The 15,127-nt window shown below is 36.3% G+C and overlaps 1 protein-coding gene across 3 annotated transcripts in view; it reads left to right on the forward strand.

The window, feature by feature from the left end:
* PFKP (phosphofructokinase, platelet) overlaps positions 1-15,031 on the forward strand; it is a 42,388-nt gene extending 27,357 nt beyond the window's left edge. Inside the window, exons 14-23 of one of the 3 annotated variants that reach the window (XM_058830637.1) lie at positions 146-216; positions 631-718; positions 1,635-1,787; positions 6,912-7,064; positions 10,599-10,763; positions 11,770-11,831; positions 12,325-12,436; positions 13,183-13,282; positions 13,912-14,017; positions 14,496-15,031. In XM_058830637.1, the coding sequence (XP_058686620.1) occupies positions 146-216; positions 631-718; positions 1,635-1,787; positions 6,912-7,064; positions 10,599-10,763; positions 11,770-11,831; positions 12,325-12,436; positions 13,183-13,282; positions 13,912-14,017; positions 14,496-14,646 (1,161 nt within the window). In that variant the 3' untranslated portion in view covers positions 14,647-15,031. The remainder of the gene's footprint in view (positions 1-145; positions 217-630; positions 719-1,634; positions 1,788-6,911; positions 7,065-10,598; positions 10,764-11,769; positions 11,832-12,324; positions 12,437-13,182; positions 13,283-13,911; positions 14,018-14,495) is intronic. The other 2 variants (XM_058830634.1, XM_058830636.1) reach the window with 2 other exon arrangements.
* The last annotated feature ends 96 nt before the right edge of the window (positions 15,032-15,127 follow it).

The raw sequence follows: 15,127 nt of genomic DNA on the forward strand, positions 1-15,127 counted from the left end.
TGGCCTCATCTAGTTTTAGTGATGTCAGTGCCCAACAACTTGTTCCAACAGCTTTTCATGAAGTAGTACCTGGTGTTTGCTGCAGCTCAAAAGAAGTAAGTGGATAATTATTTAACAAAATCTCCTTTTCTGCTTTTATTCAAAGATAAAGGAAATTTCCTGGGGAGATGTTGGAGGCTGGACGGGTCAAGGAGGATCAATTCTTGGTACAAAACGGTAACATAAATATTTTTGTCAATTGATATGATGAACTGTAGTGCTTTATATGACCACTGTATGATTCCATGCTCTTTTCTTTGCACAGAGTGTTTTTAAGTCCTCAGTATTTGTACACTGGGGTTTTTTTGACTTGTTTTTTGTTCAATTCCTTGTGCTCCAACTTAGATATCTTTACAGTACTGAGCCAGCTCTGAAGAGTGGGAGTTAGGACCTCAACTTAAAAATTTCATGGGGTCCTTATACTTTAAATGATTGCAAACCTGCTGTTTCTGGAAGAGTTACTCGATAAATATGTAAAACAAAAAACATTGTGTTGCCGTCTCACTTTATGGTTTCAGCTTGGTAATGAGTTCTTAGTGCTTCAGAGTCTGTAAATTGTTTCTATTTTTCTTTTGGTTTAATGATTTCTAGTACTCTTCCTGCAAAATACTTGGAGAAGATTGCTGACCAGATGCGCACTAACAACATTAACGCCCTTATGGTTATTGGTGGATTTGAGGTACACTGAAATATCTAATTATGTCTAAGTAGAGTAGAATTCCTAACAAAATTAATAGTCTGTTTTGATTTTTACCCAATCTTCATGTAAGGTGCATTTGGCTCTATCTGTATTTGATACATGACATAGATGGTGTTTAGAATCAAAAGTGTTGTCAATCAGTGGTTGTCTGGAAAGCTGGCATTCAAGACAGTGAGTAGAACTGCTAAACAGATGTGCTAAATGGATAAATGAGATGAGATAGTGTTACAGTTTTTTGTACTAAAATTAATAACTTCTGTAGTGCAAGTTTCAGTCCATACTGTATCAATACTTGGAACATCCTTGCAGAAGTTCTTGATTCTTAGTAGAATTTGCACTGTGTTTCCTTATTTAAGCTGCTCTTCTCACATAGTGCATGTCAAAAATCTGTAATGGATCTAGAGAAATATTTTTTTTCCCCTGTATTTCATGTTTGCTTTGTTTTAAAAAAAATTTTGAAATTTTGATTCAGGAAAGTATTTTGCCTAGTCTTTGCAGAGAAGAATGTGTTCATTGCTTCTTGATAAAGAATGTATCTTCCTTTATTTGTCCACGCTGTTAGCTGTGACCCTAATTCAGAATATTAAGATTTTTAAATCAGGAGTAACAGTACCTGAAGATTGGGCAACTAGTTTGTTTTGTTGAAAACCGATCTTTTCTGTCTAAATTAATAGTTTTCAAGAGAACATATGTTCCATTTACTGTTTTCAAATGTATGCTTGTTTCTAATGCTTGTTTTTTTTGTCTGTGTTAGATTTTAGTGGTTCCTTAGTGCTCTGACTTGCTGAAGTGTGCTGTGGTAGAAATGGCTCCCCCTGTGGCCCTTCTCATTTTGTCACTCCCAACTCTGCCCTTTATTCATCCTAATTTTTCACCCGATGCCTGTGCCCAACAGGCTTACCTTGGACTTCTGGAATTGTCAGCTGCCCGGGAGAAATATGACGAATTCTGTGTTCCAATGGTTATGGTTCCTGCAACTGTATCCAATAATGTACCGGGTTCAGATTTCAGCATTGGTGCAGATACTGCTCTGAACACTATAACTGATGTAAGTCTGCTCTGGTGTGTGCACATGCTAACAAAACAGTTATTTAAATTTACTCAATTGGCTACAACTGGATATTTTTGTAGACCAGAACTTCGGAAATGTGATCTGGGAAATTATAATTACTTGATATAGCCACTTTAGAAAAAAAAAGCCTAGGATCCCAAGTGCTTCCATTTAATTTCTGGTGAAAGTAAAATGACCTCTAAATTGTTTAAAGTGCAGAATAAGATGGCATCTGTTGTTGTATAAAAAAGAAAGAAACCTGAAAAGCTGAGACTTGATCATCATTTGCACTGTAGAGGGGAAAAAATCCCTGTTCATAATATGTAGAGTTGTGTTATACCCAGCTGCAACAAACACTGTAGGAAAGTTGCTCTGTTGTGAAGAAGATTCTTAGTTATGTAACATCTTTACTCCTGTAAGACAATATGTAAAATCCATATATCTCTAATTATAGGCATTACATTTATTTAGCTAATAGCAGATTTAATAAAAATAATTGAGACATGTTAAGAAGTATTTTTTAAAAAATCAAATCCTGTCATACAATATAAAGTAAAAATTGAATATTTAATCTCTTATGTGGAAAAACTTCTCTACTCTGAGTGTGATAGAGCACTGGAGAAAGCTGCCCAGAGAGGTCGTGCAGTCTCCTGTGGAGATAATCCAAACCCACCTGGATTGTTCCTGTGTCACTTGCTCAGGTGATCCTGCCTTGGCAGGGGATTGAACTACATGATCTCCAGAGGTCCCTCCCAACCCTGGCCATTCCTCAGTTCTCTCATACTAATCTCAGTGGAACAGAAAGCATAGTCAATTGAAAAAGAGAGTTTCAAGTTGCTTTTGAAAATGAAATGACAATTCTCTTATCACTTAAATGTATTTGAAAATTTTAATCATGATAGCTTTTTCATTTCAAGGATTCTTCAGATGCCACCAACTTTGAATGCACTACCATAATTTCCTTTTGTTGTTTTTTGGTTTGTTTTACCATTGCAAGAGAAATAATTTTATCAAAAGAAACCCTTCAGTTAGGAAATATCAGTTTCTTGAAGTATTGCCTTGAATAAGACTAAAAGCCAACTAAAATTCATTGAATGAATTCTTTATAGACAACTTGGGTTATAAATGTTGATGTTGTTTCCAGTTCTGGTAAATAAAAATATCCCTCCAAAATGACTGATCATGAACTAAGGTGAGTAAAATGATTGTGCATAACATCTGCTTTCCTTCTTCTCTTATCTTCATAAGCTTTGTTAACCAAACTGACTTCTTTTTATAGGTTATTTCATAGAAAGGGGGTATATCATAGTCAGTCCTTGTTGCTGTGATTTGCTATCTATTTAGGTTTGTAGGTATCATTTGCCTTCATTAGATAAAATGTTCTTCTCTCCATATTTTCAATGTGATAGTTGAAAACTTTTTATAAGCACCTTTTTTTCTTATTTTTTTGCTAATGGCTTTCTTCTGGTTGTTTTGTATTTAATTTTGCCTAGATCTTTCTCTGGATTAAATATGAAAAGTAATGGCTTTTCAAGATTTCTATTCAGTTGAGTGGAAAATGAAATTTGAGTTGATTTTTTTTTTTTTTTTTGGAAGGAGCAGACTTTTGCATTCAGAAAATATTTCTGCTTGGTGTCTTTACAGTTTTTTGCTCTGATTGTTTGAACGTGATTCACCAAAACTGTCAGTTTTGTCAGAAAAACACGTCCTTTCATTCTTGTGCCATGCTCAGCTCAGGTGCAGTAGCAACTGTGCTCCGTGTTAAATGTGACCAAATAAGCTCGATACACGTCATACAATTGACTGTGGTAAACAAAAGTAGGAGGTGGACATGAATATCCATTTTATCTAGTTTATATATAGTTTTTCACCCCTGTTACCACAGTTAGGTCAATAAATACATCCTAGTTTACAGTGCTCTCAGAGCTGTAGAACCTCTTCTGAACACCAAAGTGTCATTACACTTAGATTTTCTCTGGTATGGTTCTTACTTGAATGTTCTTGCCTACCTCTAGTAAGGTAAGTACAATTGTGCTGGTAATGAGGGATTGTTGCTGTTTGGCACCAACAGACACTTGCCAGTTGTTTAAACTTGTCAAGCCATTTAAATAGTACCCTGAAACATTTGCTAATAAAATGTGTTAAAATTCTGCATTTAAAAAGAAAAATAATTTAAAACCAGCCTTAACAGATACATAACTTCTGAATGAGAGATTAGTAAAGAGTGTGCTCCTCACAAAGGCATAAACAGTGGATACATTTATCAATAACTAATTTAGATTCTGTAACAGATCATGGGACCCTTTAAAAATATTCTATTTTTCCACTTCTGTTTTAAAATCTTGGCTTCAAATTTGATTTATCTTTTAAATAGTGTTTTAAACTTATGATAAACTGTATTTTTCACTTCACTTTTCAGAATATTAGAAAAACTGCTAATGACAACATAATTATAAAATACCTGGGAAAAGCTGGATGTTTCTTCCTGAGGAGGATATGTTTAAGACTGATATATATAGGCATACAAAGTAAACTTTTTAGGATTGCAGGATAAGAACATGAACTTCGTATTTTCTATTAAATGAAGCATCACTAAAATAACTACCATAATAAATATATCTATATTCTCAAGCATGTTGTCAATTTAATGAAATGAATAGGATGTTATTTTGGATATCAGACCTCAGGAATGTGACAACCATGAAAGGAAAAGGTATCAGCTAGATAAGAATGATGGAACCTGAAAAATGGAGAGGCTAAAACTTTCTATTGTGTTTCTTTGACAATCCTTTTCAGAAAAGGAAAAGGAGGTACAGACTGATGATTTGGTTTTGTGGGAAAAAAAATAAAATCAAACATCCCCTGAGGAACAAAGAAAGCTACAGTGTGCTTTAAGGCAGTCTCCACACATTTCCTGTGGAAAACAGATGCCTGTACCCTCCCAGAAGCATATATGGCTCCACATTATGCTGAACTAGGAAGCTGCAAATTAGCCTTGGCCGCTAGTTAACCTGTTAATTTTTCATCTCCTTCAGTCCTAGTAACAGCTGGAGTAAGGGCAGTAACTCCATCCCCATCCCCTTCAGTGGCCATTTGTATTTAGATCAACTTAAAGTCAACAAACAGTAGTCAGTGCTGGACTGCATGAATTTTTATAAAGCATCCTTGGTTCTAATAACCTTTTTAGTAACACAAATCCAATAAAAGGGTAGGAAATTATTAAACCATTTTATTAACATAGTGCAGTATCTCTCTATGACTGTATTGTAGTAATTTAAAAACAAATACTAGCATAGCAGTTATTAAAATCATTGATCACATTTTTACCCTTTATAATTAAGTGACCATATATTAAAATGATTTTCCTATTTTGCCACAGTGATGCAGAGATGTTGCATATAATCATCTAATGCTCATGCTTGGTGAAGGTACAGTCATTGGATATGTTGGCTGAAATCACTTGCATCAAATAAAATGGCAATATTTAATGCAAGTAAAACATATCTTAACTGCATCTTAACATAGCATAAATGCAGACTAACCAGTTACGTTAGTTACTGCTCTACATCTCCCTTTGACTTGGTTTTCCAGAAGTCTTAATATAAAAAACCTTTTGGAGAAAGTCATGTTCTGCTGATCTCCAGGAAGCTGTATGGTTCTACCAAACCACTGTTACTTTGTATGTCTTTATTCTTTTAGAAGAAATAAAAGTTCAAAGCAGCCTGAGTAGGGCAATTACTGAAATTTCCTAAGTGAAGTCTCAGCCATCCAAAAAAACAAATCCCAAATAAGCCACTCCTGTTTCTTGCTCTCTTGGCTGTACTGCTTCTCAGCTCTTTGGGTCTGAAAGTGCCGACTTCTAGGCTGTGTTTCAGCCTTAAACTGAAAGTGTAACACTGAGCTGTTTCATTTACAAAACACATGAGAAGAGAGAGGTTTTTAGAAAGTCAGTTTGCATTTATGCACCTACAGCCATAAATATCCTGTCTTCTCACTGAACAGGATCTGCTCTGTCTAGGACAAAAAGCCCAGAAGGAGAACTCTCACAGGCAGGGGATTTTCCCATGATTTTCTTCTAAGTTGTTCCTTAAATCAGTCACTGTACAGATATGCCTGGAGATACCTCAGTAAGTATCTAATTTTGATCTGCAATAATTTGCTTCTCTGAACCGATTTGAGAAATCAAGAACATGAGACTTCTGTGAACATCAGTTTCTGGGAGAAAGAGATGGAAAAGTAATGTACTATGTAATCAGACTTTCTGGTGGAGAGCCATTACATAGGCAGTTCAAAAAATTGCCACACTTCATGAGAGATGCTAATTAGTTTAGATTAGAAATAATTGGAATAATGTAATGTGTGTTTACTTGAAACAGCTGCAAAATTTTAACATTTATTTTGACATCCACTAGGAACACCTAATCCTTTTGACATGATTATATATTTTGTAGAGTTTGGAGTCTTTCCAAGGACCTAAAACTGCTTTTCAAACAATCCTTGAACTATACTTGCAGACTTTATTAACTCATCCATGTACACATGTTCCTGATGTTTCTAGGCCTACATCCAGTCTGTGTGCACAGAGGCAGAGGCGTGATGTTGATAAAAACTTTGACGGCATGGGTGAACTTTATTTTTTCCTTTCTCTTGGTGGAAATAGATGTGTGTCTTTACTTTTTAGGATAACATAGTTTTTTTAAAATATTTCTTTCTTTAAGCATTTTCTTCAAGTTGCAAGGGTTTTACTAGTTAACTTTCTAAGCTCCTTGGCATGTATCAAACTTCGTTCTTGAAGTCCTCTCTTGTGGAATGATTTCTACTCCAGCTTTTTGCCATCATTTCCTACCTGTCTGCTTCAGACCTCTCTGCTGTGCACACTTTACCTTCCATCTGTACTAACTTGTACTAATCCTCTGCATTTCTTCAAAGAGCATTGTGCCAATGCAACCCCAGTGCACTGTTGTGGTGTGTACAGGATGTTTTCCACCCCCCAAATAATCTCACCAATTGTATTTACTTGGGCCAATGGGCAGCCACATTTACCATTCACATGCCAGGAGTCATTAGCAGAACGGTGCAAAGACAAGGAATGTTTCACTCACACTTGTACCACTGCTTCAGGCCTTTGAAAGTTGTCTGCAGCTCCACGAGGCACGTGCCAGCTTTGAGGAGTTTAGAGTTCCTATGTGTGTGTTGCCTGCTACTATTAGCAACAATGTGCCAGGCACAGACTATTGCCTTGGTACTGACACTGCCTTGAATGCTATTGTGGAGGTAAGACTGCATATCTTTTAAAAGTTTAGATGATTAAATGCGTAAGAGGAGGATACCTAAAGACCTTGAAATGTCTGGTTTTCTTAAATAACTCAGTTGCTGTGTTTTTTTAATGGTTAATAGTTTAGTTTTTCAAGACTGATTAAAGATTAACCTTAGAAAAAAATATATGCTTAATTTCTGGGCAGTCTCTTTTGTTCTTCAAGACTCCTGCATTAGTGCTTAGGGTATTTGCTTTTACTTGTATTTTGCTTTCTTCAATTTAATTTTTATCTTACCTATTACTTAGGTAAAAGAAGAAAGCACATATTTTATAAATAAATGCCCCATTTGTTGGATGAACTATTGACAGCTCAGTGCAGTAGAGCATTTTAAATACATGAGTAACACTAAACACATGAATAATCCCATAGACTCAATTAGGCTTAATATACATTAAGTGCATATAAATGCATGGATAGTATAAGCAGTAAAGTCTGTCACTGATGTTCAGCTAAACAGTGCAGGGTCAGAACAATCAGTGTTCTATTTTTAGTCTACCAGAGTTTTTCCCTTTATGAGCTTTCAGTCCTATTTACTCTGCTTAAGGCACAGCAAAGGGAACTTAGCTGAGATCTAATGCCAACAAATGAGTATATCTTTCCAGCTCTGAGTTTTATCAAACCCATCATTAGCAAGCCATATAACTAATCCTGAAGTAATTTGCCAAGGAAGTCAAGTCAGGACTACAGATCCAGGGGGTTGGGAAAACCAGGTTTGTTTTCTTGCTTTATACAGTGTTCTTATGTAGTAAGTGAAAAACCTCCAGTAGATACCTGGAAGAGCTGTGTCAGAAAACAGGGTGGCCTGGCCTTTGGGAGCAGCAGTGCGGCATCCCTGGGGTGAGATGTCTTAAGGTATTGTGTGGGCTCATCATGTAGCAATGTTCATAAGCAGGACACGGATACTTTACCTCCTTCAGCCTTTTCCCCCTTGGTCTGACATTTATAGAAGTAGCTAAGTTTGCTAATTGTGACTGATGCACCTTCAAAAGTGGTAACTTCAAAAACACAGTGAGGCAACAAATGATGACATACAGTGCTGCTTACTCTTATTTAATTTGTTTTGGTATTAGTTTAATTACAGTTTGTATAGATTTCGGTAATGCTTTCAGTAAAAAAAATGGTTGCATCATTTGAATTTTACTGTCATTAGGATGTTTAGTTAATGCTAATAGCAGAACACTTGACTTGGTGTTTAAACATTAGGATTTCTCTTTAAGGTGGGTCAGTTCATACGAAAGGTCAACTAGCAATAGAATTCCAAAATGATGTCTGAAACCTGCACCAAGCATTTGAGGTTTGGCTTTTCCAGCCTGTAATGTAGTGTATGAATTAATAATTCATTAAAGTCCATCTGTGCCAATTTTGTATTTGTATATTTCTGTCACAGTCATTCTGAGAAAGCAAGAACAGTATAAAGTTTCTACTCCATCTCTTGTACAGTCAGGGATAGAAACCCTTGTAAGTAGACTTCAAGTTATTAGTCCCGTAGGCAATGCTGATTTACCTCCTTGCTTAGTACTTGGAGATTCTCAGAAGGCAGAAAGTTTCATTCTATCAGCAGATGGAAAATCTTTTTAGAAGTCTTGGGGTTTACAAATATTTTAAGTCTCTCAAAATGGTGGAAATCTTCATAAGTGTATTTATTGTCTAAAGACAAGATTGTTTTACAACGTAAGTTAAACACATACTACCTATCCAGTTTCAGGCAGCTTTTTAAAAAATGAGGTAAATTGCTCCAGTGTATTCTGCAGTGAATACAGTGTTTGGAAGGAGAAGGTAAAGTGCTTGGGGACATTGTAAAACCCAAGACAGGTAAAAGTGTCACTTTGAAAAACTGATAGAAAGTAAACATAGACTTTTGTGATGTATCTTGTTATGGAGATACTTTTCTGCTTAGGATAACAGAATATCCATATTCTGAATAAATTCATGTGAATGCTGCACTTTTGTATGTAAGCACATAGTATGCATATATGCAAATACATAAATAAAATATGTATAAATTAAATTACATCTATCTTTTTGCTAGCTTGACCTAAATGCATGCATACACCAGTCTTGGTCTTAGACTTTAAATGCATTAAACTGTATTATGCAAGAAGTTCTAGAGTTTTTATATTAAGTTTTCTCATGTATCAGTTAATGATTTGTTCTGTGATGTGTTAGGTATGATTTTAAGGATCGCATTGCTCACAACCTGAATTTCAGCCTGAAGTAGTATTTTCAGTTAACTGAATGAAGTTTTGGTTTTAAAAAACTCTGAAATAGAAATACCTCATATATTACAGCACCTACAGTTACTCATTCAAAAAAAACAGTAAGGCCATGGTGATTTTTTAATGATACCATAATTCAGGCTGCAAGATGACAAACTTGCCAGGTACTTCCATTTCCATTTTTATGAAACAGAACTGGTGTTGGGACACTACATCAGTTTCACAAAAATTCTTCCTGTCACAAAGTGTGGTATATCCTATTTATTTGCTTGTTTCTAAGACAAAGAAGAAAATAGGATCTTCTTACTTCTCTTACTTGCTTTCTGAAAGGAAATTACATTAATCAACCTTAAAATAACTTCGAATGGTAGAAAAATTGATTTCAGGAGGTGAGCTTCTCAAATAGATTGAGTATTATTAAAACTAAAGCTGGATAGTAAACTAGTTCCTAGGTTTCTGTATTTTCCTGAGTTACAATGTTTTCCTAAGATTCCTAGGTATTGCCACACTGGAGATTGCCTCTGTCTTTGTTACTTTCCATATCTTTTAGGCAGCTCTACCAAATATTGGTGTTAATTGGTTTCATGTAAGTAACAGATCTCCTTGTAGAGAACGTTCTTTATGCTGGTCAGTTTAAGGTGGACATTTCAGTCTTGCAGTATGTACCTGTTAAAAAACCCAAAGCATTTTAAAACATGCACCAGTAGTGCTTGAAAGAATTATATTTGTGTAGAAATCATTACTGGAAGGTAATTGGGCAATATCTGCTCAGGACTTACGAAGTTCAGTATAGATGGGAATGCAGTGAATTTTAATATCAATACTAAGAAGTGAGCTTAAGTAATGAATAGTTAAAGAAGAGAAGTTTATTCATACCACAATTCCTTAAAAAAGTTTATTAGATCTACTTGTATCTGTGTTAGCAAATGCCGGTGTACAACTGGTTAATGCCATTACAAACCAAAATGAATTCTTGTTTCAGTATTTGCATGAAGCGAATACATGTTCCGAATACATGTTCAGAGTTGCTAGTAGAAAAACATTTTATTTCTACCCTGGTGTTCAGTATATGATTTATAAGAAATCCTTTACTGGATAATTATTATAGTTACATAAGTTATACTGTTTTGGAATTCTTTAAAGATTTATTTTTTTTAAATGCTGTATTTTTAATTTTTTGTTACCAGTAGGTGACACAAATGTATGCATGACATAGAAAAAGGTAAAACGTGAGGGGTTTTAGTGCATACTCAGGCTGTCGTGTCTCTGAGCAGACGTGTGACCGCATCAAGCAGTCGGCCAGCGGCACCAAACGCCGCGTGTTCATCATCGAGACCATGGGCGGCTACTGCGGCTACCTGGCCAACATGGGGGCCCTGGCAGCAGGAGCTGATGCTGCCTACATCTTCGAAGAGCAGTTTGATATCAGAGAGCTCCAGGTACTCAGCACCTTTTGCTCATTTTTAAGTAGATCTAAAGCTGTTGTATGTGTGTATCACAACATGTATTCTTGAAGTAGATGGCTTATGAAAGAAAAAACCTGGTCCAACCAGCTGAGTTTGGACCTAGAATCTGTGCTTGTCATGCCAATTCCTGTGCCATAACTTTATATAAAGGAACGTAGACACAATCACTGTTGGCACCCAAGTTAGTAAAATGACAAAAATAATTGTATTGGCCATTAAGCACTGCTAGATTAATTATTTCTAAAAATTGATGAATTTTTAGTCTTCTAATTGAAATTCAAATTAAGTGAACAGACCTGGGTAGTTTTAAAATAAAGCAAAAAACAAAAGAACTGTATTTTTCCATTATGGTAGAGTTGTGTTTAAAGGCTTTTCAGGACAGGAACTGACCCGTATGTCAGGTTTATTAGACACTGACTGTTACCACAGCTATTCAGAGCATGTCTGGGGGTGTTGGTAAAATAAAGCCCTCGGGCTTTAAGGATTAGGTATTACAGTGTAATACATACACAAGATGATGTGGAACTTGTTTGCTGTGAGGACTTTTACACTTCTGAGATAGTGCTAGCTGCAGTCATGGACAAACACAAAGCTAAAAGGTTAGAAATTTCCTGAGAAGCAGAGATGTGAAATGAACCAGAACTTATCCCCACACAGTTGTTGGGCAGGACTGGAAGTAAGCACAAGCTGTAAACTTCAGTGGCAATTTCTGTATTTTTATGTGTATCAAGCTGGATGTTGTACCAGTGTAGTTAATAAAATCTGCTACTTCTGATACAGAGAAAGATGTTAGTTTTAACCCCAGATGAATAGCCATACATAGTATGTTATCCTGAATCTCCAAAAATCTTGCTAATTTGAATTTGCACATAGTGCTTTATGTGGAATATTTGACATGAGTTCTCAGGAAATGTAGGCTCATTAAAGTTGTTTCAGATACCAAGTTCTGTATGATCTTTAAAAATACTTCTGTTTCTAGGCTAATGTGGAACACTTGACTGAAAAAATGAAAACCAGTATCCAGCGTGGTTTAGTGCTAAGGTAGGTAAAAGTAGTTGTAATAGATGGCATCAGTGATACTGAGCATTCCCAGCCACTTGGAATGACACTCCAAGTATATATTCTGTGATTATTCCTTTAACTTGAGATTTTTGGAAATGCTGTTGCTTCAGAAGGCAATTCTGGGACCTGTCTGGAAGTTCAAGTCCAAAACTTACTTCTTTCTATGTAAATTTATTTGCTCTGTAATCTAATACTTCATCCTATTTTCAGTCTATTTTCTCATTGGGTTTGTCTTTCATTCTAGATTCTTCCTTACTAAAGGTAGTGTGTCACATGCACTATGGCCTTTACTATAAAAACCCTGAAAATCATCAGCCTGTTACATGGAAGTGAGGGTTATGTGATCAGATGAAAATGTCCAAGGCAGGATTATTGCTATCAAGAAAAGGGAAAAGACTTGTCATTCAGTAGCTGTAAAGACATCTATTGCTTTAGAGTAAATTTGCTAACTTTTGGGCCTTAATTGTTACAGAAATGAGAACTGCAATGAGAACTACACAACTGATTTCATTTATCAGCTGTATTCTGAAGAAGGAAAAGGAGTTTTTGACTGTCGAAAAAATGTATTGGGCCATATGCAGCAGGTAACTAAAACCCTAGAAGTTACAGACAAGACTAACTTGGTATGCACAAAGTATATACACTACACTATTCAAGCATTCCAAACAAGTCTGACTCAAGATGAAGGAAAACAAGTGTGGATTTTTGTTTGTAGGCAACTCAGAAAGTTTTTTTAGCATCAGGTTTTATTGCATACCCTTTTTAAAAACCTAGGAAAAATGCATTAGATTATTTTATGAATTTTGATTCCTCTCCTGTCTGTATTAATAAATAATTCCACTTTTTGTCTTCTAATTAATTGTAATACCTTCTTCATAATAAAATTATCTGCCCATCCGTAATGTATCTGCCTCTTGAAGAGCAGATTTCATTAAGAAAATCTGTACAGATGGGTGTTTATGTGGAAGAGACAAAAGTGAGCTTCTCCTTTGGCCTGTGTTACCTGCATTGCTTTATCTCACTGTGCAGCTGGATGGTGGGCAAAGGGAGTTCCCAATTTGGCTACACTCATCACCGAGGCTGAGGAAACTGCACAGTCCCCTCCATTCTTCTGTGTGAGAACTAGTATTGATTCTGTGAGAATTCCCCACAGGTGCTGAACACAAATTTTAAACACCTTAGGTGGATTTATGGGGTGAGGCTTTTGGTTTGTTTTTATAAGTGGGGGAAATGGAAATAAGAGGTAGAGCAGGCCATTATCAGAGATAACTGATGAAACAGACGCCAATCCTAGTTTGATAATCTAACCAAGAATTCAATTTTCGCACAGGGTGGAGCACCTTCACCATTTGATAGAAATTTCGGGACAAAAATTTCAGCAAAAGCTATGCAGTGGATCTCCAAAAAACTGAAAGAAACCTACCGGAAAGGTGCAGAAATGTTTGGTGCAGTCTCTTCTTACTGTCTTTGTCTGTCACTATGTAAGATTCCTCCACTTTGAAAACATATGAATGTTTGTTAGTCAACATACTCTTTCCCGTCTTACTGTTTTTATTATTCAGTAGTGCCTTGTTGTGCTTCCTGCTGTATGAGCATTTCCACTTGAGTGAGGTCAATAACTCAGTTATCTGTTTCATCATCCTCTTGAACAGCCAGTGTGATTGCAGGTTTTCATGTATGCTGGAATTGATGTTTGAATAGTTACATGTGTTCTTTTTTGTTTCATGCTGCCTTCATGGGAGACAGAAGGAGGTAATATGTCATCTTTGGGAATTTTTGTAAAGCACTACTTCCTAAAATTTGATCTAAAACTGGATGCTAAAATTCAATCCTTTTGTTGTTTAATTGCACTGTTATTTCATTGCTAATCACAAAAAGTTAAGCTAAAAAGTGAAGTTCTAACCCTATTAAAGCACTAACTTGATGTTTTATCACTCTTTTAAATAATCAGTAGCTGAAATTAGGCTACTGTAAGTTTTTTGTTCAGTTTAATCACAGAAAAAATCCTATTTGCCCATACACATGTAGGAAAGATGCTGAATTATTTCATTCTTTTTAGGAAAAGTATTTGCCAATACCGATGACTCAGTTTGTTTGCTGGGAATGCGGAGACGCAACCTTGTTTTCCAACCTGTGGCTGAGCTCAAGAGTGAAACAGACTTTGTGTACGTATGCAGTGCCTGTGGTAAACACCTCACTACAACCTGCCTTGCACCACTTCAAACAAACACTTCCAAACACCTTACTGCTTTTGCCTTAGGCCTGAATTCTGCCAGATCCATTTGGATTGTTTGCTTCTCTCTTGCCTTTGTGCTTTTACTTCATCTTCCTTACACTCGAGTCTCATGAAGTCTGGGACTCTGCTGTCCTGTGAAGTAACTTTCGTGTGACTGCCTTTACCTTAATGACCAGAATTACTTTACTTCCGTTTCAGTTCAGTGGGGCAGTATTTTTGTTCTGAATTTGGTATTATGCTTAACATCTTCCTGTAAAACCTGTTCATTTCTTTGGGATTTTGTCCTTGATTCTCCTCATTTTGGGTCAGTGTTTTACATCCCCCCATGATGGTCAATGCTTGGTTCCATTTATAAGGAAGGTGTTTGCCCTACCCCCATGTATTTCACCTGCCTGTTTACCCCCCAGACACAGGATTCCCAAGGAGCAGTGGTGGCTGAAGCTGAGACCCCTGATGAAGATCCTGGCCAAGTACAAGACCAGCTATGATGTGTCAGACTCAGGCCAGCTGGAACACGTGGCCATGCTCCCAAAGGAAGCTGAGACCGGAGCCATCTAAACACACCACATTTAGATTGTTGTCATAGATGCACATTGTGAGTAACAATGCTTTAGAATCGTTAAAGCTTTGTTTTGTAACATTTAAATTATTGTTCCAGCACTTTATGTGAAACAAGACGTTCAGCTGTCACACAGATTTTGTCCTGTTTGTGTGTTACGTTTGAAACAAACCCTTGCATCTAATGGAAAACACCAGTTACTGATACTGCCCTTTAACAAGCAAGTGCAACACCGTTCTATGCACTCCGTAAGTTACTCATCTACTGCACTTTGTTTCAGAGTACTTACACCCCAAAAATAAGTGTAGATGGCTAGTTCTTGTGTTGAGTTACAGGATGTGCTTAATGTTTCTGAAGTGAAATAAAATACTGTTGCAAACATCACATGTATGTTCACTTGCTTTTGAACAACCGGGGGAATAGCACTTGAAGGATTCTCTATAGACTCCAGTCAAGAAAAAAGAAACTCCCCGTTTCCTT

The sequence above is a fragment of the Poecile atricapillus genome, chromosome 2 (genome assembly GCF_030490865.1).
Source record: "Poecile atricapillus isolate bPoeAtr1 chromosome 2, bPoeAtr1.hap1, whole genome shotgun sequence".
Classification (NCBI taxonomy): Eukaryota; Metazoa; Chordata; class Aves; order Passeriformes; family Paridae; genus Poecile; species Poecile atricapillus.